Source organism: Littorina saxatilis, linkage group LG2, assembly GCF_037325665.1.
Source record: "Littorina saxatilis isolate snail1 linkage group LG2, US_GU_Lsax_2.0, whole genome shotgun sequence".
Taxonomy (NCBI): Eukaryota; Metazoa; Mollusca; class Gastropoda; order Littorinimorpha; family Littorinidae; genus Littorina; species Littorina saxatilis.
Window position 1 is genome coordinate 84,943,595 of NC_090246.1, and position 26,930 is coordinate 84,970,524.

At 44.7% G+C, this 26,930-nt stretch overlaps 1 protein-coding gene across 1 annotated transcript in view; it reads right to left on the reverse strand.

Annotated features, from left to right (window-relative positions):
* Nucleotides 1-2,744: 2,744 nt before the first annotated feature.
* Nucleotides 2,745-26,930, reverse strand: part of LOC138954579 (ras-interacting protein 1-like) — a 50,806-nt gene continuing 26,620 nt past the window's right edge. Inside the window, exons 4-12 of the mRNA XM_070326390.1 lie at nucleotides 25,815-26,090; nucleotides 19,990-20,215; nucleotides 19,456-19,628; nucleotides 18,740-18,881; nucleotides 17,834-17,971; nucleotides 13,880-15,247; nucleotides 8,906-9,075; nucleotides 7,299-7,438; nucleotides 2,745-4,372 (exon numbers count right to left, since the gene is read on the reverse strand). Coding sequence (XP_070182491.1) covers nucleotides 4,279-4,372; nucleotides 7,299-7,438; nucleotides 8,906-9,075; nucleotides 13,880-15,247; nucleotides 17,834-17,971; nucleotides 18,740-18,881; nucleotides 19,456-19,628; nucleotides 19,990-20,215; nucleotides 25,815-26,090 — 2,727 coding nt within the window. The 3' untranslated portion in view covers nucleotides 2,745-4,278. The remainder of the gene's footprint in view (nucleotides 4,373-7,298; nucleotides 7,439-8,905; nucleotides 9,076-13,879; nucleotides 15,248-17,833; nucleotides 17,972-18,739; nucleotides 18,882-19,455; nucleotides 19,629-19,989; nucleotides 20,216-25,814; nucleotides 26,091-26,930) is intronic.

A 26,930-nucleotide genomic window follows, 5' to 3' on the forward strand; every position in this document is an offset into this window, starting at 1 on the left:
CGTAGGTCCGGTGGTCCGGTGTGTTCCGGTTCGGTGCCAGACCACCCGGACCAACAGAGGTGGTCGGGTGGTCCGGTCCCGACCGGACCACCGGTCCGGTACCGTACCATCCGGACCCGTAGGTCCGGTGGTCCGGTGTGTTCCGGTTCGGTGCCAGACCACCCGGACCAACAGAGGTGGTCGGGTGGTCCGGTCCCGACCGGACCACTGGTCCCGTACCGTACCATCCGGACCCGTAGGTCCGGGGGTCCGGCAAGGGCCAGAGGTACTGTACCATGGGTCCCGTCCGGACCAAACCCGGAGGTCAAGTCCAGTCGGGACCCGTGGGTCCGGTTCGATCCCGACCCGTAAGCCTGGACCGTTCCGGACCCTTGGTCCGGACCATCCGTCACCCGAACACCAGACACTAAGGAATGGCGTGGGGTCAAGACGGTCCGGTCGGAGGTGTCGGTCTGAGCAACAGAAACAATGTTCCCGTCGCCCTGACCATTCGACAGAAGTACCACGTTCTGTCGAACACCTCCACGTCCAGTAACTAGTCGGCCGGAGCGTTTCATAGAGGGACAGCCACCAGTCACACGGACGTCAGAGGGAACCGTAGTAGCAGTGGTCGTAGGCACGAAGCCTGAAACCCCTGCCCCCACAGGACCGCCCTGAACGGGGTCAATTCGCATCCCAACCCCAGCGGGGAGGGAATTCATAGACCCCGTCATCTCCTCCGATCTCCCCCCCCATGAGTCCAAGACTACTGTCGAAACAGCAGTAGACGACCCAGCGAGGGAGTTCAGAGGAGGACCCGTGTCCCTCCTAGCTTCCACAGCGGTGGAAACCGAGGAGGGCACAGGAGAGGCACCGGAAAAGAAAGAAGTCGAAACCTGAGTCTCTCCCGTAGCCCCTAGATCAGATTCACCAACCCCCAAAGAGGGTTGGGAATCGACCCGCCCCCGGATTCGAGCCAGGGAGGAGAAGGAAACCTTCCCCCCAGGCTTGAAACCGGGAGGAGCTGAAGCCTGAGACTGAGGGCCGGACAACGGCGTCGAAGGGGGGGAAGCGTGTTCCACGGAAGGAGAAGGAGAAAGAAGCTTTTTCTTTCCCCTCGACCTTCCCCGAACCTTCGACGGCGCAGCCCCGCCCGAAGTCCCAGGTTCAAGCCCAGCCTGTTTGAGCAAGCTCGCATTGAGCTTGCTCAAACAGGCTTTCTCCGCCCTCCCTCGCCGCAAACGCAAAGCGTTTGGGGAGGGAGAGTCGGAGCGCCGAAAGGTCCCCCTCTCCGTGCGCAAAACATGACGCTGGGCGCCCGGAGAAGGGTTGCCCCCGGCAGACTCTGGTTCCGTAGAACCAGAGCCCAAAACAGGACGAGACATCCTACCTCGCCCTGTACGTACCCTTAAAAAATCGAGAATTAACAAAATTCAAAGAAAATTAGGTCAATACTCAAGTGAATGAGGCGAAACGAGAAGCAGACGACCGGTCACCACGAAGTAGGACGGTAGGCACGCCGAGTCCGCCACACAACAACGGAGGCACAAGTTGGAAGAAAAACAACGTAGCCTCAAGCCAGAAGTGGAATAACACACAAAAATCCAACAGGTGGTAATCCACACAGAAAAGAAGACTCTAGAATCCAAAATAATCCGGGAGCGCAGCAGAAACACAGCCTACTGTCACGCGCGAAAAAAGAAAGAGGACGCGCCACCTACATCCTGTAAGGGGGAAGTACTCGGACAGTGCTTGGGATCCACGGTGGCGCATGGTTATGGGAGATAATTGTACCCACGCAGCGTTTTGTCCAATTTTTTCGGCCTATAATAGATAATGTGCAAGAATAGTACTGTCGAGGTAAGTGTTATATTGACACTAGCGCCATCACTGAATAATGCAGACTGTAGGGGGACTGTATGGCTGTCTGCAAGGACAAATCAACATTTACTTTAGGAGGATTTTTACCCCCAAAATACACTTTAAAATGAAAAAAAAATGTGAGGATGAAAGTTGCTTGTTCATTTCAATGGGTGCCAGGAGACTGGTTTCGCATAACTCTCACTTACTCTTTTACAAATGTCGTATGCATTAGAGTGCTTACTTCCCTTTGTTTATCAGATTCAACATTCAGATGGGCGCTGTGGTGGGGTGGTAAGACGTCGGCCTCTTAATCGGAAGGTCGAGGGTTCGAATCCCGGCCGCGGCCGCCTGGTGGGTTAAGTGTGGAGATTTTTCCGATCTCCCAGGTCAACTTATGTGCAGACCTGTTAGTGGCTTATCCCCCTTCGTGTGTACACGCACGCACAAGACAAAGTGCGCACGGAAAAGATCCTGTAATCCATGTCAGAGTTCGGTGGGTTATAGAAACACAAAAATACCCAGCATGCTTCCTCCGAAAGCGGCGTATGGCTGCCTAAATGGCGGGGTTAAAACGGTCATACACGTAAAATTCCACTCGTGTTTTTGCACGAGTGTACGTGGGAGTTTCAGCCCACGAACGCAGAAGAAGATCGAACATTTACCTCATTTCTATCTTCATCTTCATTTCTGTATTACCTTCATCATCTGTGCCTGTACCTAAAACTGTCATGAAATATTGATCAAGGTTGAATGAGATTCTTGTGTTAAAAAAATAATACTTCGTGAATTTGAAGAGACAGTTTAAAAACAAGAAATTCCTCCGAGGTAGGAAAAACACCCCCGTTGGTCAAAGGGAAATAACCATTCTCACTGCCACCAACTGAGAAAGTTATTTCCCCATTAATATCTCCCTCTATAAGTCCTTGTAGAATCTTAATCCACCAATAACTCCCTAACCGTGTGTTTGACTGGTCCCAATTTTTGTAAGGACCGTCTCAGGAATGTATAGAACCTGTTCACCAAGTTTGGTGACGATCGGTCCGTTCATTCTTGAGATCTATATGCGAACACAAACACACAAACACACAAACACATCGACCGAAACCTATACACACCCCTATACCGGGGGTGTAAAAAAAACAATAGCAGAAAATGTCTCGCAAAACAAACCTTTACTTCCTCTAAAACTCGTGTCCATATCATTCTTTAACAATAACAAAGACATGTACATGTATCACAAAACACACCGGCACGGTTGGCCTAGTGGTAAGGCGTCCGCCCCGTGATCGGGAGGTCGTGGGTTCGAACCCCGGCCGGGTCATACCTAAGACTTTAAAATTGGCAATCTTGTGGCTGCTCCGCCTGGCGTCTGGCATTATGGGGTTAGTGCTAGGACTGGTTGGTCCGGTGTCAGAATAATGTGACTGGGTGAGACATGAAGCCTGTGCTGCGACTTCTGTCTTGTGTGTGGCGCACGTTAAATGTCAGAGCAGCACCGCCCTGATATGGCTCTTCGTGGTCGGCTGGGCGTTGAGAAAACAAACAAACAAAATCACAAAACACAGGACAAGGTAAGGTCCTCTCTTGTCTATCCTGTCACATGAAACGTGCACTACATGTAAACATCTCTCCATTTTCTCCTTGAATCAAAAAAGTTTCTGTGAGTATTTCAACACATTCTCCGGTCATAATGATCACTCAACGGTCACTCGGTCATCTCGATGGGCCAGGCAAGTGTAGATATGGACCATTTCCCAACTGATCAGTAGCACACCCAAAAACACCCAAAACTTGCATGTAGATTTTGAGGTCAAGGTCAATACTGAGGTCAAAAACAATGTCAGGTGGCAGACAATTAGCCTGTGACCTCGTGATCACACTTGTCAATCTGCGGCGGACAATCTTACTTGCATCCAATCGCTAGCAAAAGATTGAATGATTTACGTGCATATGTTGAAAGTCAAGGAGCCTTAGATGGAGTGCCAGGTCCATCCTCCCCGATCACTGATTTCCGCAGAATTGTGTATATAGTTTTAATCTTTTTCTAAGCCTGGGCTACACACAGACCAATTTCAACCAACTCTACTCAAACCTCCACTTTAAAAGGTCCAAAAGGACCCAGTTTATGAAACTGGAAGAACAAGAAGAAAGGCAATGTCAGATTTGGGCCTCCAATTTGTGATCACAGTGGGTAATATTAGAGCCAATCAGCAGCACAAGATGAAGTTATTCTACATAAGGATCGAGTTTGAGTCCAAAGGACAATATTGAGGTCAAGGTCATTGTCATGAAGTGGCGATTTGGGACTGTTACCTATAGTGATTCAATCTGTTAGTCAGTCAATGGACAGTTTATGGACAGTTTAACAGCCAACCAATTGACAATATGTAAAGGATGAGGACAATTTACATGCAGATGTTGGGGTCAAGGTCACTGTTAGGAAGCGGAGATTCGGGCGGTGACGGTGCGATCACACTTGGCAATCAGGAGATTCAGTTGCGGTCCAGCGGTGCGAATCAACTTCATGGCACTGAAAATGAAAGGAAGAATAATTTCACAAAGTGCTTTTGGCCATTATCTGACTCTCTAGATCACTAGGAGGGATGATTGTTTTTAGTGCTTTCTGTTCTCTTTGGTTTAGCTGATTTTAAAATAGACAGTCCATTACTTATCCGCCAATAAGAAAGATCAATGATTTTACAGATAATACACTTTACAGTCAAATAAAGAAAACACAACGAAAGGTGTAGACGATTAGTTTCAAATACACAAAAAAGTAAAAACAGAACGTCATGTTTAAGTCTCTCTCTCACATACACACACACATACACCCACACCCACACCCACAAACACTACACATGCTGACACTATTTCTCTCGCTCTCTCTCTAGTCTTTCTCTTTCTCTTTCACACACACACACACACACACACAGACACACACAGACAAACAAACACTGACGCACGCACACACACACACACACGTGCGCACGCACACAGATACACGCACAGACACTGGACACGCCCACACACACACACACACACGATTCAGTGTACATCTCCTTTACACATTCCCATTAGAAACACCACAAACTCGGTCAATGAATGTACCTGCCGTAATACACACCACATATTATCGTCCTGTAACACGCACGTACCTCCTACAAAGAACACACATGATTAAGATAATTGAGTTAATGGGATATAGGCCGTACGGTTGATCTTTATGGAGCAGTCCTGTGCCATTGTGGTAGGTCCTTCAGCGGAATGGGGGGCACATAATGGCTGATTTAGTCCAGTTTCAGCGGCCACTGAAGCGTGGCAGTCATCACGTACAGTCAGTCGATTACTTGATAGAAAATTGGATGGTCAGTTTGTGTTTATTGATCGAATATGAGAACAACTAAAATCGAAGGTTCACTGACTGAGTCAGTGTTACCTTTTTTGGACGGGCGCGATGGTCTAGCGGATAAAACATCGGCCTCCCATGAGGAAAGTTGAGTGTTCGAATCCCGGTGTAACACGAAATTTTTACTCCACGAAAAATTTACTCCGGAGTAAATATTTCGTACGAAATTCTTACTCCGAGTAAATTTTTCGTACGAGAAAAGAACTCCCCAGGGCACGAAAAAATTACTCCCTCCACGAAATTTTTACTCCCCATTTTTTTTACTTCCAGTAAAAATCTCGTACGCTAAAATGGGATGCGGGCGAAGGGATAATGCCAATAATGTGATCTCGCGCAAACGAATGTCGCGCTACCCTCCCTCCACCCCTTCCACCACCAAGACTAACAGGGGACAAGGGAGTAGAAATTTCGTACACCTGGCATGGGAAGTTAAATTGCTCGTGTTGGGGTGAAGTCATTTATTCGTTATTTATTCGTCAGGGGAGTAACATTTTTGTACGAAATGTTTTCTCGGAACTCACCTGTCTTGGGGAGTAATTTTCTCGTGCGGCAATGGGGGAGTGCTTTTTTCGTAAAGGGAGTAACTTTTTCGTACGAAATGTTTACTCCGGAGTAAAAATCTCGTGGGAGTAATTTTCTCGTGTTACACCGGCCGCGTCTGGTAGGCTAAGGGTCAATTCATGTGCCGACCAGCTATAGTGCCTTTCCCCCCTTCACAAGTGAACGCAAGCACAAGACCAAGTTTTAGTACGCACGGAAAAGATCTTGTAATCCATGTAATTGGTTATAGAAAAGGGAATATCAGTCTAGCACTCAGAAAGCCCCCCCCCCCTCGGGGACGGGTACGGGGTACGGGTGTCTAACCGACGGGGAAACAACGGTCATACACGTAAAAACACTCTCGTGCAAACGTTAACCACTTGTTTGCACCCCCCGCGGGTTAGGGGGAGTCCCATATTGGTTGGGACTAGAAAGAATTTACCCGATGCTACCCAGCATGTCGTAAGAGGCGACTAACGGTTCTGTTTCTTCTCTTCTTTTGTCTTATTTCTGCCTTACCAGTCCTTTCACCTATATTTCCTTCCAAGAAAACTCTCCCTACTATTCCCTGCAGTTTTCCAATTCTTTTCTTGTTGTCTTATTTCTACCTGACTGGATCCATCACCTTTATTTCACTTACCAAAAGTCTTCTTTTCCACATCCTTATTTCTCTGCACCCCGCATGTCGTATGAGGCGACTAACGGATTCTGTTTCTCCTTTTACCCTTGTTAAGTGGTTCTTGTATAGAATATAGTCAATGTTTGTAAAGATTTTAGTCAAGCAGTATGTAAGAAATGTTTAGTCCTTTGTACTGGAAACTTGCATTCTCCCAGTAAGGTCATATATTGTACTACGTTGCAAGCCCCTGGAGCAATTTTTTGATTAGTGCTTTTGTGAACAAGAAACACTTAACAAGTGGCTCTATCCCATCTCCCCCCCCCCTTTCCCCTATCCCATCTCCCCCCTTTCCCTCGTCGCGATATAACCTTCGTGGTTGAAAACGACGTTAAACACCAAATAAAGAATAATAAGAACTAGTTTGCAAGGGGGAGTTTCAGCTCTTGAAAGCAGAAGAAAAAGAAGAATATTTTGGGGGACACGTATGCTTCCTTTCCGTATAAACGATCGCGTGAACTACCACAGAGGCTGTCCGCATCTGGGACAAGACCGTCCTTCGACTTCGGCACACACTAACATCAACCCGTCTAGCAGTGGACGGACAAGCAGACGAACATACACAGAAAGACACACAGACACACAGACAGACACACACACACACACACACACACACACACACACACACACACACACATACACACACACACACACACACACACACACACTCACACACACACACACACACACACGCACGCATATAGACATAGACACACACACTCACCACATACCCGCACGCACACACACCGTCGCACGCACATACGCACACACTCTCTCTCTCTCGCTCTCTCTCTCTCTCTCCCCTCCCCAAAACACGCTGACCAGTGAACTGACCTGTTGTAGTCTGCCCCCACGATACCCTTCCCGTTGACGGCCAGGATTTGGTCCCCCACCCTGATGTGACCGCACAGTGCCGCCGGTGTCCCGGGAAGCACGTTACGTACGTAGATACCGGGCAACTTGAGCGGTGTGTACTGCAAGGCAAAGGAAAATGGTCACATCACAGTCTAGTGTCTGAGTAGCAAAGAGTAGTAAGCGCTTTAAATGCATACATGTGCAACCTCAAATGAAAGTCGCTTGTTAATTTCAATGCTTGTTATTCTCTTCTTCTTCTTCTTCGTTCGTGGGCTGAAACTCCCACGTACACTCGTGTTATTTGCACGAGTGGAATTTTACGTGTATGACCATTTTTTTACCCCAATGCTTGTTATTCTCTCAGGTGCAAAGGAGTGTACCTTTAAGCAAAATACAGCTCGCATATTCGGTATTGATGCTCCAATGTAAACAAGTACACTTTTGCGTACATCTTACTTCATTTCAAAGGTCAGAAATCACAGCTGATTCAATTAACTGATCAGCGGCTGATGGATGACTGCAATTAACCCAACAGTCTGCCCGAGGACACCTCTCTATCATGTTACGTACCACCACTGTCAGTAATTACCACAGATTAAGCCAACCTCGGTCACAGGATTCGAATCAATCAATCTTTTGCATACCGCGCAATTTAAGTGCAAAAGTACCAACGATACTTTAATAAAATGTAATTGTTCCAACTTTAATGATGGGGGGGGGGGGGGGGGGTAGCTTAGGTGGTAGAGCACTGGACTTGTGATCCTAGGTTCACGGGTTCGAGTCCAGGCCAGGACTGACACGGGTCAGCGTTATGTGCAGACTCAAAGACGGTATCCATGTCCCACCTCCTTGTCACCTCAATGGCACGTAAAAGACCTTGGTCATTCCGCCATAAGTGCAGGTGGCTGATTCTAGCTAAACACACATACACTTCGATGTGTATCTCATCTAAAGATTAAAAGTCGGGTAACACCCGGGAACATGCCCCTAATGGCTTCACCGTGGGGGCGTAAAACAACATTATCATCAAGTTTAATTATTTTTGTGGGTGTTCTACATTATTCACACGTTATTTTGTGGTATGAACTCACCACGCCATCAATGAGTCCCATGCCCAGCTTGGAGCTTTCTTTGAGGAGCGTCAGAGTAAAGACCTCTCCAGTGATTTCATCTTTTGTTCAGCCAACCTTTTCCGTTGTAAACACTATAGATCTACATGTACGGTACATGTTACCAGTCTGACCGGCTCACCATGCCGTCAATGAGTCCCATGCCGAGCTTGGGGCCTACCTTGACGAGCGTCAGAGTGAAGACCTCCAGCAGTGATTTCACCGTGGATGCTATAGTGTATCATTTCTTATCTATAAATTGTTTGGGCTCGTCAAGTTTTATGATTTTGGGGGATGTCCTACAACATTCATGTGGCATGAACTCACCATGCCATGAATTTGAATCGCGACAAGCGTGAATCCTTCCTTGAGGAGAGTCAAGAACACTTAGCTATAAATTTGTGTTGGCCCTTCAAATTTAACGATTTTTGGGGATGTCCTACAGCATTCACACGCTATTTTGTGGCATACACTCACCATGCCATCAATGAGTCCCATGCCCAGCTTGGAGCCTTCCTTCTGGAGCGTTAGAGTGAAGACCTCTCCAGTGATTTCACCCTTGGTGCTAGTGTCTCGCTCCTGGGGCATCTTGTGTCGATATCGCACTCTGGGCGCCTCTCCTGATTGGCTGGGGTCGCTGTCGTAACCTGCAATACATCATGACGTCAAATTATATTATCGCATTCTGGGGCGGCTCTTGATTGGCTTGGGTCACCGCCAAACGCTGTTACACAATATGACGTCATGTGATGTGACGTAACATATGAATGTATGTCATTCTGAGAGTGTCTCTTCGTTGGCTGGAGTCGCTATTCTAACCGTAACCTCTGATAGTTTTGACATAATCATATCAGAGTACGCATTCTGAGAAAGGTGCCTGGTAGGTTTTGCCTTTTGGTGACCTGATGTTCCTGCTAAATCTTCTGGCATCATACTGGGGTCGCTGTCTTAGCCTGGAATGCAGTATTACGTCATATCACAGATCAGTATCACTTTACAACGATATTGCACTATGGGGATGTTCCCTGATTGGCTTGGTTCGCAACCGTAACCTGAAATACACTGTGACGCTATATTATGCGATGTATCTATAATGGTATGGCACACTACTGGGTGCCTTCCAGATGATATCACAGTTGAACCTTATTAGCATTATGACGTCATGTTATAAATGACGCAAGGATTTTTTATGGCATAGAAATCTTGGTGTTTCTCTTGGTTGGCTGTTGTAATTTATATAGTAGGAAGGGCTCCTAATATGGACCGGCTCTTAATATGAACCACCGCTCCTGTTCTGACAATCTAACGGCACTAGAGCGCTCAAAAAAATTTCATTTGCTGTATTCACCCTCTCTGGAACACTTGCACATGTTAAACTGAACTGTTGCAGAAACACAAACCTCAAAACCGTTAGGCTTTTTCTCTTTTTTCACTTTTGGCAGCCGGTTCACTCTAAAATTGGCGCCTAAAACGGACTCGTTTCTGTCCACAGCCAAAGCTGTTATCACACAAAAATTATTGCTAGATATGACAGCTAAGACCGTATTTGTTACATTTTACCAGTGTTGACCCCGATTTTCTACTGCATACAAAAATAAAAGCAAAATCTCAAAGTACGTGTGTGTTGCCTAATATGGACCACCTTCAACAAATCGAAGAAAATAAAAGCTAAAGGCTATTTTCATTAATTAATTAAGAAGCTTGCTGAAAATAACCTATAACTCACCCTCGAGATTTCAACAAAATATATCAAATAGTCTTCTTTTTGTCTTTCTTTCTTTCTTTCTTTCTTTCTTTCTTTGGTGTTTAACGTCGTTTTCAACCATTCAAGGTTATATCGCGACGGGGAAAGGGGGGAGATGGGATAGGGGAAAGGGGGGAGATGGGAAAGGGGGGAGATGGGATAGAGCCACTTGTTAATTGTTTCTTGTTCACAAAAGCACTAATAAAAAAATTGCTCCAGGGGCTTGCAACGTAGTACAATATATGACCTTACTGGGAGAATGCAAGTTTCCAGTACAAAGGACTTAACATTTCTTACATACTGCTTGACTAAAATCTTTACAAACATTGACTATATTCTATACAAGAAACACTTAACAAGGGTAAAAGGAGAAACAGAACCGTTAGTCGCCTCTTACGACATGCTGGGTAGCATCGGGTAAATTCTTTCTCGTCCCAACCAATATGGGACTCCCCCTAACCCGCGGGGGATCTTCTTTTTGTGGCAGTTGATAATTTCACTAATTTTCACTCTGTTTTTGATAAGCTTCTTTAGTTTCCTAGTATGCTTCAAATAATGTTCTCATAAACCCGAAACAGATCAATCTAAAGCATATTTTACTTAGTCTGACTTGCACACTAAGTTGTATCATGTTATTTAGAAGTATAGGGGGCTTTTTACAGTGATTCGTGAAGGCCTCTTCACTGGTCCATATTGGGCGCCCAGGCTCCTAATATGAACCATTTGTGATTTTTTTCTGTATTTAATTTTTGCTGAATGTCTATCAGTCAAAGCTAATTCACTCTAATTAGGCTCAACGGTTGACAAACAAACTATTTATCAGCATGAAACAAAAATTTGTCTATATTAGGAGCCCTTCCCCTACATTTTCTGACGTCATTGTTTAGACACAATCATGTTTCGAGGATACTGATAGCGATCACAACATTCTAAAAGATGCCTACATTGAAGTAAAACGATGGTTACACATAAGAACAGACAACCCAGCGCACACAAACAGACACAAACACACACACACACACACACACACACACACACACACACACACACACACACACACACACACACACACACACAATGTCCTCGCGGGTGCAACGTACCCGCATACACTTGCACACACACTCACACACGGCCGCACATACGATGCACACACATACATGCACGAGCAAATACGCAGCGAAGTTCCACACTGAATACGATAGGATCTACGACATTCGGACACTGAGGCGTTCATTATAAAATATATTATATGACTCTAAACAACACCGCACGCTCAACATCTAAGACTGTGCAAAAACAAACAGCAATTGACAGTGTGCAAAAAACAAAACAAGCAAAAATGCACGAAATGCAACGGTAAAGCTCATCTTATAAGATGTATTTTTTAAGCAACTAACCTTCAGTTGTCATCATGCAAAACACGACTTGTTGGTGATACTGACCAGAAGCACAGCATAAGTAAATACAAAAATGAACGAATAGTAAAAGATGATTCATTGAATTATTCGTAAAACCTGACACTGCAGAAGCAGAATTTGTTCAGCACGCAAAAATGAAAGCCGATCACGAATAGGTCACCACTACACGACTGGCAAAGGAAATCCAACATGCAACTGCAATCTAACCAATCATAACATGCGTTACATGCAGCTGTGCGCCTTTGTGACGTGTCTAGGAAACGATGTACGAGACAATGGCAATCTGACATGCAACTGCAATCTAACCAATCATAACATGCGTTACATGCAGCTGTGCGCCTCTGTGACGTGTCTAGGAAACGATGTACGAGACAATGGCAATCTGACATGCAACTGCAATCTAACCAATCATAACATGCGTTACATGCAGCTGTGCGCCTTTGTGACGTGTCTAGGAAACGATGTACGAGACAATGGCAATCTGACATGCAACTGCAATCTAACCAATCATAGCATGCGTTACATGCAGCTTACCGTGTGCCTCTGTGGCGTGTCTTGGACCCGTACTTCCTAGCCAATGTCAATCTCGCATGCAGCTGTAATGCAACCAATCACATTTTCAAGCCAATGGCAACCTCACATGCAGCTGCAATCTAACTAATCGTAGCATTCGTTACAAGCACCTTACCGTGCGCTTGTGTGGCGTTTCTACGACCCGTATGTCCCAGCCAATGGCAATCTCGCATGCAGCTTTAATCTAACCAATCGTAGCATGCGTTACATGCACCTTACCGTGCGCCCTTGTGAAGTGTCTAGGGCCTGCATGTCCCAGCCTGCAACACAAGCGTGCTTCCTGGTCAGCAGACCTTGTGGACTACAACGCTTGACAACACGGAAGTCCGAATCCGTAATGACTGCAGTTGCAGAACAAAATAATAATTATCTAGAGTTAATATCCAGGTCGTCATCAGTGACTTCATTTGCAGACAAAATTCGCTCAATATTCATTACCATGCATGTGTAGGATCATGGGTTTATGAAAACCCTCATGCTAAAAAAACAAAAAAACACGCAGGTGTTTTTACGGACAAAATATATATCCAGAATAAATATTCAGGTCGTCATCAGTGACTGCATGTGCTGACAAAACTAACTCACTCTACGTAGAGGGCCCCAAAGGGGGGGGGGGGGGGTATCATCACGATCACGGGAAGGGAAATTTCACGATCACAGTTACCTTGATTTTTGTTTTCACGATCACAAACACCTTGACGAATAGAGGATCATATAGTGATACAGCTGTGAAAAATGTAGGTTGAAAATAAAATGCTTTGCAATAATGCCCATCACGATCACGAAAACAAATGACGATCACGATCACGAGACTTGATTTTTGTGTCATCACGGATCACGGGCAAAGTCCCATCACGATCACAGAAATGGACATTTCGGCAATCACGGTCACAGAAAGGTCAAAAAACGCCAATCACGATCACGATTTTAAACTCTTTGGGGCCCTCTACGTATATTCAGAATCTCATCTCCTTTCTTGTTCTGCGTTCCCGATCTGTATACTTTTAGGCCGGTCGCCTTATACTATGGCGAGAGTTTTGCGTGCCGCAACGTTTCTTACTCCGCCACGTGGGCAGCATGACGCTGACTAGAGAGTGTGCTTGCTAGGTATCTGCGTGTTTCCAAGTCCCTAGAATGGACACTCGTGATCTTTAACGTGCATGTATTCTAACACGGGTGGTACGATTCCGTCCGCTTAGAGTCTGCACGGAACGTTGACTGAGAATTTCAGAAAAATCCTCCGCCGTGGGGCCTCGAACAAACAGGTTACAAAAGCCGCTTCCTTGTCGAGGGAGCTAGATCACCACCTCATATCAAAAATCAATATCTAGGTCACCACCTCATTATCAAAAATCAATATCTAGGTCACCACCTCATATCAAAAATCAATATCTAGGTCATCAGCACCCATGCCAGGGAGGTTGGGTTTCTTTGTCTTGGACCTTCCCTAAACAGCATTTTTATTCTTGCTTGTCATCTTATGTCCGAACACTAGTACCATGCTAGTTCTTCAAACAACAAAACGAACTGGCGCTGTTCATGTCAGTCCGACCTGAAATAAAAGGTCACAAAACAAGAACAACGCTTAGTTGCAAGGATGAGTAAATGTATACATCAGCCATCCTTGATGTCAGTGCTTAATGCAAAAAGAAAAGATGAAAATGCGATCGAAAATATCAATGCGCTTCATATTTTCCGAGAAAAATATTCACTTACCATTCGTCATAGGACCATCCTCCAGCGGTAAAACCTTGAGCTGCCGGGCACTACCACTCGGCTCCACTTCCTTTAAAACGTCTATGTAAATATCATCCGGGAACTTATCCATAGTCACGTGGCCACTTCCTGGCTCTTGGCGCATGTCCACTTTTATCACTTCCGCTTTTTCATCGCCTTCGTTTTGTGAGCGTTCCTTGCTCAACATACCCGTAGAAAATCGACGAAAATCCGAGGACTGAACTGAGGATCCTCGTGCCAGAGGTATGTTTGTGTACGACTGAACAAACACATCATCCGAAACTGCAGAATCCGAAGCGTTAGACAGATCCTCTGAAGGAATATCCAGCGGGGGAACGTTGTTGATAATCCGTTTGTCTTGAAGTGTGAGAGGTCCGTTGGAAAGAATCATTCCATTCAGAGGTCTTCTTCGAGGATCCTGACTCTGAAATCCTGGAGACTTTGGATCCTGGGATATCCTGTTGTGATGCTGATCCTGCGGAAAGTCTCTCTTGTCGTCCACGTGTTGACGTCTGTCCAGAGAGAGACTGTTGACTTTGTGGTAAGGTGGGGGCTCTCGTTTTGGCTGGGATTGTTCGGAAGAGTGTGGGTTGTGATGAACAGATCCTTGGTGATGGGAGCCTTGCGGGCCTCTGTGGTGGGTCTGCGCCCGGTGACTGTTGCTACCGTTATGGCTGTTTGTGGGGACACTGTAGTGAGGCGCCCTGGCACTTTGAGTCAATCGCTCCTGAACGATATGATCCCCCACAGGGTCTCTCCTACCATCACTGACACCCGCATCCTGAGCTTTGCCAGCACGAGCACTTCTGGGACCGATAACACTGGCATAGTCAGGGGAAACACGGGGAGGGTTCCTGGCACTCACATTACTCACATCTCGCCCTGCGTTTCTGGAACTGAGGATCCCTCGAGGCGCCGGGAACGGTTGAACAGGAGGATCAGCGAAGTGAATCGTGGAGCTGCGAGGTGGAAGCTTGGGAGGGGGAGAGTCGCAATCTCTACCTCTGTGTCTCTGAGGTAGAGGGGGACTCTCCAAGTTCTCCATACCGTTACCGTTCACTCTGTGCTGCTGTTGTTGTTGTTTCTGTTGCTGTTGTTGTTGTTGTTGTTGTTGTTGTTGTTGTTGTTGTTGTTGTTGCTGGTGTTGTTGTATCTGGTGTTGTTGTTGCTGGTGTTGTGATGGAGGTGGTGACGGTCTGTGATCACGTTGGTGGTTGATGTTTGGAGAGTCTGAGGTGAAGAATGTGCCGTGGGGGCCGTTGGCTCTGGAGGTGGAGAGACCCAGGTCCGATGTGCGCGGTGTGCCTGTGTCGGACGAGGACCGCTTGCTCACACTGCGCGATAAGTCTGGCACAGGGAAACAAGATACAAACATTTGATTGCTGATTGTGTTATTCATTGATATGTATGTGATTGCACTGTAAACAATGTTATGTTATTGTTTTTCCACCAATGATTGTGCAGCGCTTTAAGCAGGATTTTTAACCTGGATAGACGCGCTTTATAAATATTATGCATTATTATTATTATTATTATTAGACTGGTGCCCTTGGCTGAAGTGCACCCCCCGCGGGTTAGGGGGAGTCCCATATTGGTTGGGACTAGAAAGAATTTACCCGATGCTACCCAGCATGTCGTAAGAGGCGACTAACGGTTCTGTTTCTTCTCTTCTTTTGTCTTATTTCTGCCTTACCAGTCCTTTCACCTATATTTCCTTCCAAGAAAACTCTCCCTACTATTCCCTGCAGTTTTCCAATTCTTTTCTTGTTGTCTTATTTCTACCTGACTGGATCCATCACCTTTATTTAACTTACCAAAAGTCTTCTTTTCCACATCCTTATTTCTCTGCACCCGGCATGTCGTATGAGGCGACTAACGGATTCTGTTTCTCCTTTTACCCTTGTTAAGTGGTTCTTGTATAGAATATAGTCAATGTTTGTAAAGATTTTAGTCAAGCAGTATGTAAGAAATGTTTAGTCCTTTGTACTGGAAACTTGCATTCTCCCAGTAAGGTCATATATTGTACTACGTTGCAAGCCCCTGGAGCAATTTTTTGATTAGTGCTTTTGTGAACAAGAAACACTTAACAAGTGACTCTATCCCATCTCCCCCCCCCCCTTTCCCCTATCCCATCTCCCCCCTTTCCCTCGTCGCGATATAACCTTCGTGGTTGAAAACGACGTTAAACACCAAATAAAGAAAGAAAAGAAAGAAAGGCTGAAGTGCACGAAGCAAAAAATGCTGACACTAAAGTGGGTGGTATGCTACCGCGGGGTCGGATAAGCTGAACTGAGTCACTGAGACCTCGAAGCTTTTCCCCACCCAGTTGGGTGGCGCCCATTTCTGCTTAATTTGTACACCTCGGCCCTGATTATAATGATGAGGAACGCGACGCTTGCTATGCGGATTTAACTGTAACTAGCCTAGCCGGGGCACTAAGGAGCCTCTATCCACCTCAAGGATATAGACTCCAGGGGATGAATGTGTGCTTGGTGTGTGCGGGTAGTGGGGTATCAATAGGATGCCCTCCCTTGGACCACCCTAGTCTAGGGTTGTAGGCTGTGTCATGGTGGTTGGTTGCATATAACCTGTACCTGTTTGCTGCTCTGCCTGCGCTTGTCTGTGTTGTATGTGACGGCTGTTATGACATTAGCTGCAGTCTAAGCGAGGTATCCATTGTGGTGTAATCCCTCCGGACTAGATAAGTACTGCTTTGTCTCAAGACCGACCTTGCGCCTCCACGCTGGCAGCCCTGGAAACTGGGTAGCGCGAGCCCCCAGGCTAAGCAAGGCGGATCGGGGAGGAGGATCTGCCCCCATGACGTGCGACCTGGTGTCCACGAACAGATCTCCCAGCTATGGGCAAATAGCACCTTCAGGGCATCCCAACGGTGGAACAGGCGGATGAGGAAGAGAATTCCCAACGGCTGTGAAGGCGGAGGAGGATGTCCTACTGAGTAGACCAGACTCAGATTGTAGCCATGGCAGGCAACTGGTCTAGGAAAAGCAAACTCCAAAGTCAAATCCCTGCACCGGCAGGATATCCGGGCCTCAACGGCAAGGCAGGCGGAAGAGGAGATTTATTTATTTACTTTTTCTCCCAACGGCTGCAATGGCGGACGAAGGCATTCCAGCTATGGGGAACTAGCCGGGCAGAATGGACTCGTCAGCCCAGTAAGGCAGCTATTCTTGGGGAGGGAGCAACCCGAGTAAAAGCTTCAACCGGGGTGGGATCCTCGGAGAAACAATCCCCCTTGTGCTCCCAGGGTAGGACATACGGGCCAGGAGCTAAGGGTGGGGCAACCCCTACAGAAAACCTAGAGGGCTGAAGACGGAGGTATGGAGCCTGCATGGCGCTTCTCGAACAAATCACTGTACCACGCATTATCTGCCATCATGAAAAACTAGCCTAGCCTATCATCTGGTTTTTAGCCTATCATCTGGTTTTTAGTCACAAACATTCCACAGATAATAAATGAATACTACTTTGCCAGAATCCCAATGAAGATGATTGTTTGGGGACATTCATTCACGACGCCCTGCTTATTGTGGCTGGAACAACTCAGCTTTTTTTCACAACAGTTCAACTTGTATGGAAAGCGCTGACTCTGCAGACTGCTGATATTCTAATTTTCAATATATTCAAACCCTCCATCTGCTAATGTTATTTAAAATACAAAAACACTACACGATCAAAGCTCTGTTTCAAGACTCCCCGTTTTGACATCATCTATTTCTTGTAGACCTAGTGAGTCTATAATTCTGTACAAAATGTTTGTAAATCTACCTCCAATTCGATACTGCAGCTGTTTTAAGACCGAACTTACATTTTGGGATGTCTGAATAGAGAAAGATCACTGCACTGGCTAGCAACCATGCCAAGACGGACAGCAAGCAGAAAGTGGTTGTATTCTGGTATAAAAATGGCTCATACCTGCATCCTGAGAAAAGAGTCTGGTGACTGCCTCCAACTGAGCGTGTAAAGGAGGAGGGAACTCTTCTTTTAGATCCACCCCAGGACCTTGGCGGGGTATCATAAACGGCGGGTGGGATGACAGACTGATGGTCACGTCTGCAACAGGAAAGAAACGGACTGCTTGGGAAACACATGATAATGTCATCAAAAGTTCAAACTTGATTTATGGGCATTGGGGAAGAAAACGGTTTGTCCAACTGCGAGTATATGTAGGCCATTCACCATTCTTTAAAAACAAAAACCCGGAGAGACGCTCGGTTCTCCTACTCTAATACCAGTGGTTGAGTCATCGGGCATGACCAAGGAAAGATAACGACAGGGGTCAGTCACCGTTCCCATGAACAACTCGATGAGAATCCTCTGGCTCTGTTCCCCCCGCGGGTTAGGGGGAAGAATTTACCCGATGCTCCCCAGCATGTCGTAAGAGGCGACTAACGGATTCTGTTTCTCTTTTTACCCTTGTTAAGTGTTTCTTGTATAGAACATAGTCCATTTTTGTAAAGATTTTAGTCAAGCAGTATGTAAGAAATGTTAAGTCCTTTGTACTGGAAACTTGCATTCTCCCAGTAAAGGTAATACATTGTACTACGTTGCAAGCCCCTGGAGCATGTTTTTGATTAGTGCTTTTGTGAACAAGAAACAATTGACAAGTGGCTCTATCCCATCTCCCCCCTTTCCCCGTCGCGATATAACCTTCGTGGTTGAAAACGACGTTAAACACCAAATAAAGAAAGAAAGAAAGAAATCCTCTGGGTCTGTAAGGAGCCCTTAAGAAGAAGTAATTGTTTCAAATATTTAATAGATGACTGTAGCACGAGAGGAAGAATCTAGAGAGTATTAGGTGTGGTGACTGTTGAACCTTACCCTCAGCAGGTTGTACCCCGGGTGGAGGGAGCCAGGAGGCGGGTGGAGTCTGTCCCTCTGTGAACTGGTATTCGGTCAGCACCTTGAGCAGCTGGGCCTCGGACAGCGGAGAGTACTGCCTCCTGAAGCTCGGCCAGTCCATCTGAGGTCAGTGAAAACAAACCGGTTTAGATTTCGTTCTCTTCCAACTGTTATTTGTGTTAACAGTTAATAGCGGGGCAGAGAGTATTAAAGACCTTCAGTAAAACATATAGCCTAGGTCTTTCTAAATTTTACAGTGACACTTCATTTTTTTGGAAGAAGCTGAGAAGTCGACAAAAGAGGAGGCTTTCAGATACTTTGAGGTCTCCAGCCATACTGAGCTAGCTGTCTATGCTTTCTCACAACCCCAACCCCAAACTCATCCGCCTGAATTGCTTACTTTGCCATGTCAAGTACTAACTTCAGTAGTGTGTCTTGAGGTAGTCAGGAGGTCCATAAGACACAGGAGGCGTTCGGACACTCAGAGGTACTGTAACTCCAGCCCAACAAAGCTGATCACCCCCCCCCCCCCCACAACCACCCCCGCCCCCCACTCCTTACACTGTCTTTCCTACACTTACCCTGAGTAGTGTATGCCTTGAGGTAGCTAGTAGATCCACAAGAAACAGGAGTCGTTGGGACACTCTGAGGTTCTGTGACCCCCCCACCCCCACCACTGTCTTCACTACACTTACCCTGAGAAGTGTATGCCTTGAGGTAGCCAGCAGATCCACAAGACACAGGAGACGTTCTGACACCCTGAGGTACTGCGACTCCAGCCCCACCGAGCTGACCCAGTCCTCCATACTGCTGACACACGCCTGCAGCCTCACGCCCACTGACCAGCAGAAGTGCTTGGCGCCCGAACCTGAGGGTCAAACATAATATGAACTGCAATGATAATGAGCATAAAAACATCCTACATACGTGAGAGAGACACCCATGAGATAACAATATAGTTCAATACACACGTGGTGATATCATGTAAATGAGGTCGTGTCAAATAGTCTGACAGGGACCTGATTTTCCACTGCTCATGATGCCAAAGCCGCCGAGACAAACGCTATTCTCGGAACTTCACTTTTGCTATTGCTGATTCCCTTGGGAAATGTTTTAGAACTAACAAGTCACGCTATACTTTCTATCAACATGTAAATGAGTATTACGTCTTGTCCTATTTTGACACGACTTTTACTAAGACAGTGAAGTCATCTAACAAAAACACTCACTTTTTGACATCAGCTTGTTGAACATGGTAGTCGTGACGAAAAAGATGAGGTAGGTGACGAGCTGTATGATGACGTCACGATGCAGACTGACGTCCTCGCAGACGTCAAGCGTGGTTCTGAGCACGAGCAACACTCGCTCCATGCCGGCCATTGCCCGCGAGTTGTCCATGTGGGTGGAAGGACTGCCGGGAGGGTGGAGGATTTGACCCACTGGGGCGAACAGCACCTGTCATATGTAGACAGGATGGTTGGTTGGTTGGTTGGTTGGTTGGTTGGTTATTATACGTTCTTTGAACTTTTGACTAAAATTTGACATTTGACACAGATCGAGACAGGCAGTGTTGTATGGCAATCCGAATGGTGCAAAAGTCCCTTTTAGCTCTTGATGTCTAAATAACACATTATTTAGCTAAATAACGCGTTATTTAGCTAAACAATGCTTTATTTAGCTATATCATGCATTATTTAGCTAAATAATGCATTGTTTAAATTAAACAATGCATTATTTACAGATACAGAAAAAAGAGAGCCCAGAGCACTAAATAATGCATTGTTTAGCATAAATAAGAGATTGTGTTTGTAAATAACTCATTATTTATAAATAATTACGCGTTTTCTCTAAACAATATATTATATGTAAATAAAGTGTTATTTAAATAAATAAAATATTATTTAGATAAATAAAATATTATTTATCTAAATAAAATATTATTTAGATAAATAAAATATTATATGTAAATAAAATATTATTTATCTAAATAAAATATTATTTATCTAAATAAAATATTATTTAGAAAAATAATTTATTATTTAGATAAATAATTTATTATTTAGATAAATAATTTATTATTTAGATAAATAATTTATTATTTACTGTTTTTGCCTTGAAATAGTATTATTACACTAAATAATGCTTTATATAGCTATATAATAGGTTTCCGCTATATAATTCATGATTTGGTAAATAATACATTATATACCGTAAATAAAATATTATATACCGTAAACAATTCATTGTTTAGCGCATCGCGAAGCCGTTTTTTCTCTTGTTGTTTTTTTCCACGTGTTTCCGTGGATCCACGAGAGCTCTGTTGATTCTCAAACTGACCAATCAGACAACTAGCATCTGTACACTAATTAAAGTCCCATTGTTGAGTGTGACGAAAACTCGTGGTGACGATTTTAAAACATGTTGGGTCACGCATGGTCCAATCTTACATGGTCCAATCTTACATGGTCCAACCTTACATGGTCCAACCTTACATGGTCCAATCTTACATGGTCCCATCTTACATGGTCCAACCTTACATGGTTCAACCTTACATGGTCCAATCTTACATGGTCCAATCTTGCATGGTCCAATCTTACATGGTCCAACCTTGCATGGTCCAACCTTGCATGGTCCTATCTTACATGGTCCAATCTTACATGGTCCAACCTTACATGGTCCAACCTTACATGGTCCAACCTTACATGGTCCAATCTTACATGGTCCAATCTTGCATGGTCCAATCTTACATGGTCCAACCTTGCATGGTCCAACCTTGCATGGTCCAATCTTACATGGTCCAACCTTACATGGTCCAACCTTACATGGTCCAATCTTACATGGTCCAACCTTACATGGTCCAATCTTACATGGTCCAATCTTACATGGTCCAACCTTACATGGTCCAACCTTACATGGTCCAACCTTACATGGTCCAATCTTACATGGTCCAACCTTACATGGTCCAACCTTACATGGTCCAATCTTGCATGGTCCAATCTTGCATGGTCCAACTTTACATGGTCCAATCTTACATGGTCCAACCTTACATGGTCCAACCTTACATGGTCCAATCTTACATGGTCCAATCTTACATGGTCCAACCTTACATGGTTCAACCTTACATGGTCCAATCTTACATGGTCCAATCTTGCATGGTCCAATCTTACATGGTCCAACCTTGCATGGTCCAACCTTGCATGGTCCAATCTTACATGGTCCAACCTTACATGGTCCAACCTTACATGGTCCAATCTTACATGGTCCAACCTTACATGGTCCAACCTTACATGGTCCAATCTTACATGGTCCAATCTTGCATGGTCCAATCTTGCATGGTCCAACCTTGCATGGTCCAATCTTACATGGTCCAACCTTACATGGTCCAACCTTACATGGTCCAACCTTACATGGTCCAATCTTACATGGTCCAATCTTGCATGGTCCAATCTTACATGGTCCAACCTTGCATGGTCCAACCTTGCATGGTCCAATCTTACATGGTCCAATCTTACATGGTCCAACCTTACATGGTCCAACCTTACATGGTCCAACCTTACATGGTCCAATCTTACATGGTCCAACCTTGCATGGTCCAATCTTACATGGTCCAATCTTACATGGTCCAACCTTACATGGTCCAACCTTACATGGTCCAATCTTACATGGTCCAACCTTACATGGTCCAACCTTACATGGTCCAATCTTACATGGTCCAATCTCGCATGGTCCAATCTTGCATGGTCCAATCTTACATGGTCCAACCTTGCATGGTCCAACCTTACATGGTCCAACCTTACATGGTCCAATCTTACATGGTCCAACCTTGCATGGTCCAACCTTACATGGTCCAATCTTACATGGTCCAATCTTGCATGGTCCAATCTTACATGGTCCAACCTTGCATGGTCCAACCTTGCATGGTCCAATCTTACATGGTCCAACCTTACATGGTCCAACCTTGCATGGTCCAATCTTACATGGTCCAACCTTACATGGTCCAATCTTGCATGGTCCAACCTTACATGGTCCAATCTTACATGGTCCAACCTTACATGGTCCAATCTTACATGGTCCATATATATAATGGACCATGTAAGATTGGACCATGCAAGGTTGGACCATGTAAGGTTGGACCATGTAAGATTGGACCATGTAAGGTTGGACCATGTAAGGTTGGACCATGTAAGATTGGACCATGCAAGGTTGGACCATGCAAGATTGGACCATGCAAGATTGGACCATGTAAGATTGGACCATGTAAGGTTGGACCATGTAAGGTTGGACCATGTAAGATTGGACCATGTAAGGTTGGACCATGTAAGGTTGGACCATGTAAGATTGGACCATGCAAGGTTGGACCATGCAAGGTTGGACCATGTAAGATTGGACCATGCAAGATTGGACCATGTAAGATTGGACCATGTAAGGTTGAACCATGTAAGGTTGGACCATGTAAGATTGGACCATGTAAGATTGGACCATGTAAGGTTGGACCATGTAAGATTGGACCATGCAAGGTTGGACCATGCAAGGTTGGACCATGCAAGGTTGGACCATGTAAGATTGGACCATGCAAGATTGGACCATGTAAGGTTGGACCATGTAAGATTGGACCATGTAAGGTTGGACCATGTAAGATTGGACCATGTAAGGTTGGACCATGTAAGGTTGGACCATGTAAGGTTGGACCATGTAAGATTGGACCATGCAAGGTTGGACCATGTAAGGTTGGACCATGTAAGATTGGACCATGTAAGGTTGGACCATGTAAGGTTGGACCATGTAAGGTTGGACCATGTAAGATTGGACCATGCAAGGTTGGACCATGCAAGGTTGGACCATGTAAGATTGGACCATGCAAGATTGGACCATGTAAGGTTGGACCATGTAAGGTTGGACCATGTAAGGTTGGACCAGGTAAGATTGGACCATGCAAGGTTGGACCATGCAAGATTGGTCCATGCAAGATTGGACCATGTAAGATTGGACCATGTAAGGTTGGACCATGTAAGGTTGGACCATGTAAGATTGGACCATGTAAGGTTGGACCATGTAAGGTTGGACCATGTAAGATTGGACCATGCAAGGTTGGACCATGCAAGGTTGGACCATGTAAGATTGGACCATGCAAGATTGGACCATGTAAGATTGGACCATGTAAGGTTGAACCATGTAAGGTTGGACCATGTAAGATTGGACCATGTAAGATTGGACCATGTAAGGTTGGACCATGTAAGGTTGGACCATGTAAGATTGGACCATGTAAGGTTGGACCATGCAAGATTGGACCATGCAAGATTGGACCATGTAAGATTGGACCATGTAAGGTTGGACCATGTAAGGTTGGACCATGTAAGATTGGACCATGTAAGGTTGGACCATGTAAGGTTGGACCATGTAAGATTGGACCATGTAAGATTGGACCATGCAAGATTGGACCATGTAAGATTGGACCATGTAAGGTTGAACCATGTAAGGTTGGACCATGTAAGATTGGACCATGTAAGATTGGACCATGTAAGGTTGGACCATGTAAGGTTGGACCATGTAAGATTGGACCATGTAAGGTTGGACCATGTAAGGTTGGACCATGTAAGGTTGGACCATGTAAGATTGGACCATGTAAGATTGGACCATGCGTGACCCAACATGTTTTAAAATCGTCACCACGAGTTTTCGTCACACTCAACAATGGGACTTTAATTAGTGTACAGATGCTAGTTGTCTGATTGGTCAGTTTGAGAATCAACAGAGCTCTCGTGGATCCACGGAAACACGTGGAAAAAAACAACAAGAGAAAAAACGGCTTCGCGATGCGCTAAACAATGAATTGTTTACGGTATATAATATTTTATTTACGGTATATAATGTATTATTTACCAAATCATGAATTATATAGCGGAAACCTATTATATAGCTATATAAAGCATTATTTAGTGTAATAATACTATTTCAAGGCAAAAACAGTAAATAATAAATTATTTATCTAAATAATAAATTATTTATCTAAATAATAAATTATTTATCTAAATAATAAATTATTTATCTAAATAATATTTTATTTAGATAAATAATATTTTATTTAGATAAATAATATTTTATTTACATATAATATTTTATTTATCTAAATAATATTTTATTTAGATAAATAATATTTTATTTATCTAAATAATATTTTATTTATTTAAATAACACTTTATTTACATATAATATATTGTTTAGAGAAAACGCGTAATTATTTATAAATAATGAGTTATTTACAAACACAATCTCTTATTTATGCTAAACAATGCATTATTTAGTGCTCTGGGCTCTCTTTTTTCTGTATCTGTAAATAATGCATTGTTTAATTTAAACAATGCATTATTTAGCTAAATAATGCATGATATAGCTAAATAAAGCATTGTTTAGCTAAATAACGCGTTATTTAGCTAAATAATGTGTTATTTAGACATCAAGAGCTAAAAGGGACTTTTGCACCATTCGGATTGCCATACTGTTGCCTTTTTCTCTGGTCCTTTTTTGCTTGACGTTCAATTACTGACTTGCGTTGTTTTTGCAAGATTTGTAATTCCAATATGTTTGTGATACAATCTGATTTGATCAACACATCAGAGTTGTCCAGATTTGGTTTTTTCAATTTACAGTCGGGGGGGGGGGGGGGGGAAGGGGGGGGGGAAGGGGGGGGGGGGGAAGGGGGGGGGCGTGGATTTCTAAACACAAAGTACAGCCCTGATTTGTTATTGAATTTATCAGTACATGCCAAAATGAAATGTTGAACTTTGATAACTTTTGTAAGGGTATGGTTGAGTCATTAGGATATAGGCTCAGTGAAATGTATTCTTCGCACACACACACACACACACACACACACACACACACACACACACACACACACACACACACACACACACACACACACACACACACACACACACACACACACACTGTTACCACTGACAATCTGCAACAATGTGAAATGATTCACATGAGTACAAGTTCACCTTGGCAATAGAGTAAACAGTCTGCTCGAACGTAAAGCTAAAAAGTTCACCTTGGTAATAGAGTAAACAGACTGCTGGAACATGAAGCTGATCATCTCCTCCAGACTGCTGCACAGCTCTTGAACGCTTTCCATGACGTCATTGGGAGGCTGTGGCGCCGCCAAGTGGGCCCGGAAGTCGGCGGAAGTGAGGTGGTTGTAGATGCACACCACGTTAGACAGCCAGCACAGGAGCTCCAGAAGTGGATCACCGTCACGACTGCTGTCGTCTTTCAGACTGTCTGTGGATGCCGCGTACACGTTGCTGGAATAATAAGAAAGGGAGGATTACTCCAAGAATTCCCCCGAAATCGGCGTATGGCTGCCTGAATGGCGGGTTAAAAACGGTCATACACGTAAAAATCCACTCGTGCAAAAACATGAGTGAACGTGGGAGTTTCAGCCCATGAACGAAGAAGAAGAAGAAAAAGAAGAAGACTCCAAGAAATGTGTGATACATGTTTCATCGAATTAAATCATCGTTCCCAAAAAGTAAAAGCCATTATCAATCAATGACGCTTATATCGCGCATATTCCGTGGGTACAGTTCTAGGCGCTCTGCAGTGATGCCGTGTGAGATGAAATTTTATACGGCCAGTAGATTGCAGCCATGTCGGCGCATATTTACCTTTCACGGCCTTATTCCAAGTCACACGGGTATGGTAGACAATTATTAACTGTGCCTAAGCAATTTTGCCAGGAAAGACCCTTTTGTCAATCGTGGGATCTTTAACGTGCACACCCAATGTAGTATACACGGGGGGTGGTTCGGACACCGAAGAGAGTCTGCACACAAAGTTGACTCTGTGAAATAAATTTCCGCCGAACCTGGGATCGAACTCGCGCTGACAGCGGCCAACTGAATACAAATCCAGCGCGCTACCAACTGAGCTATATCCCCGCATGTGTGTCTTCTTTTTGGTGCTTTGCTTTTTAAGGCGTGTGATATTGAGGAATAGTAAGGGGTAAAGCACTGTTTGGAAAGGAAAGAAAGGAAAAGACGGCGATTTTGTTTTCATTTTCAGTATTTTTATTATCCTCGTAGCTGGAAAAATTCGGGTCGCTTCATCACAGTAACAAGAGTTGCGCTACCCAGATCTGTGTGTGTGTGTGTGTGTGTGTGTGTGT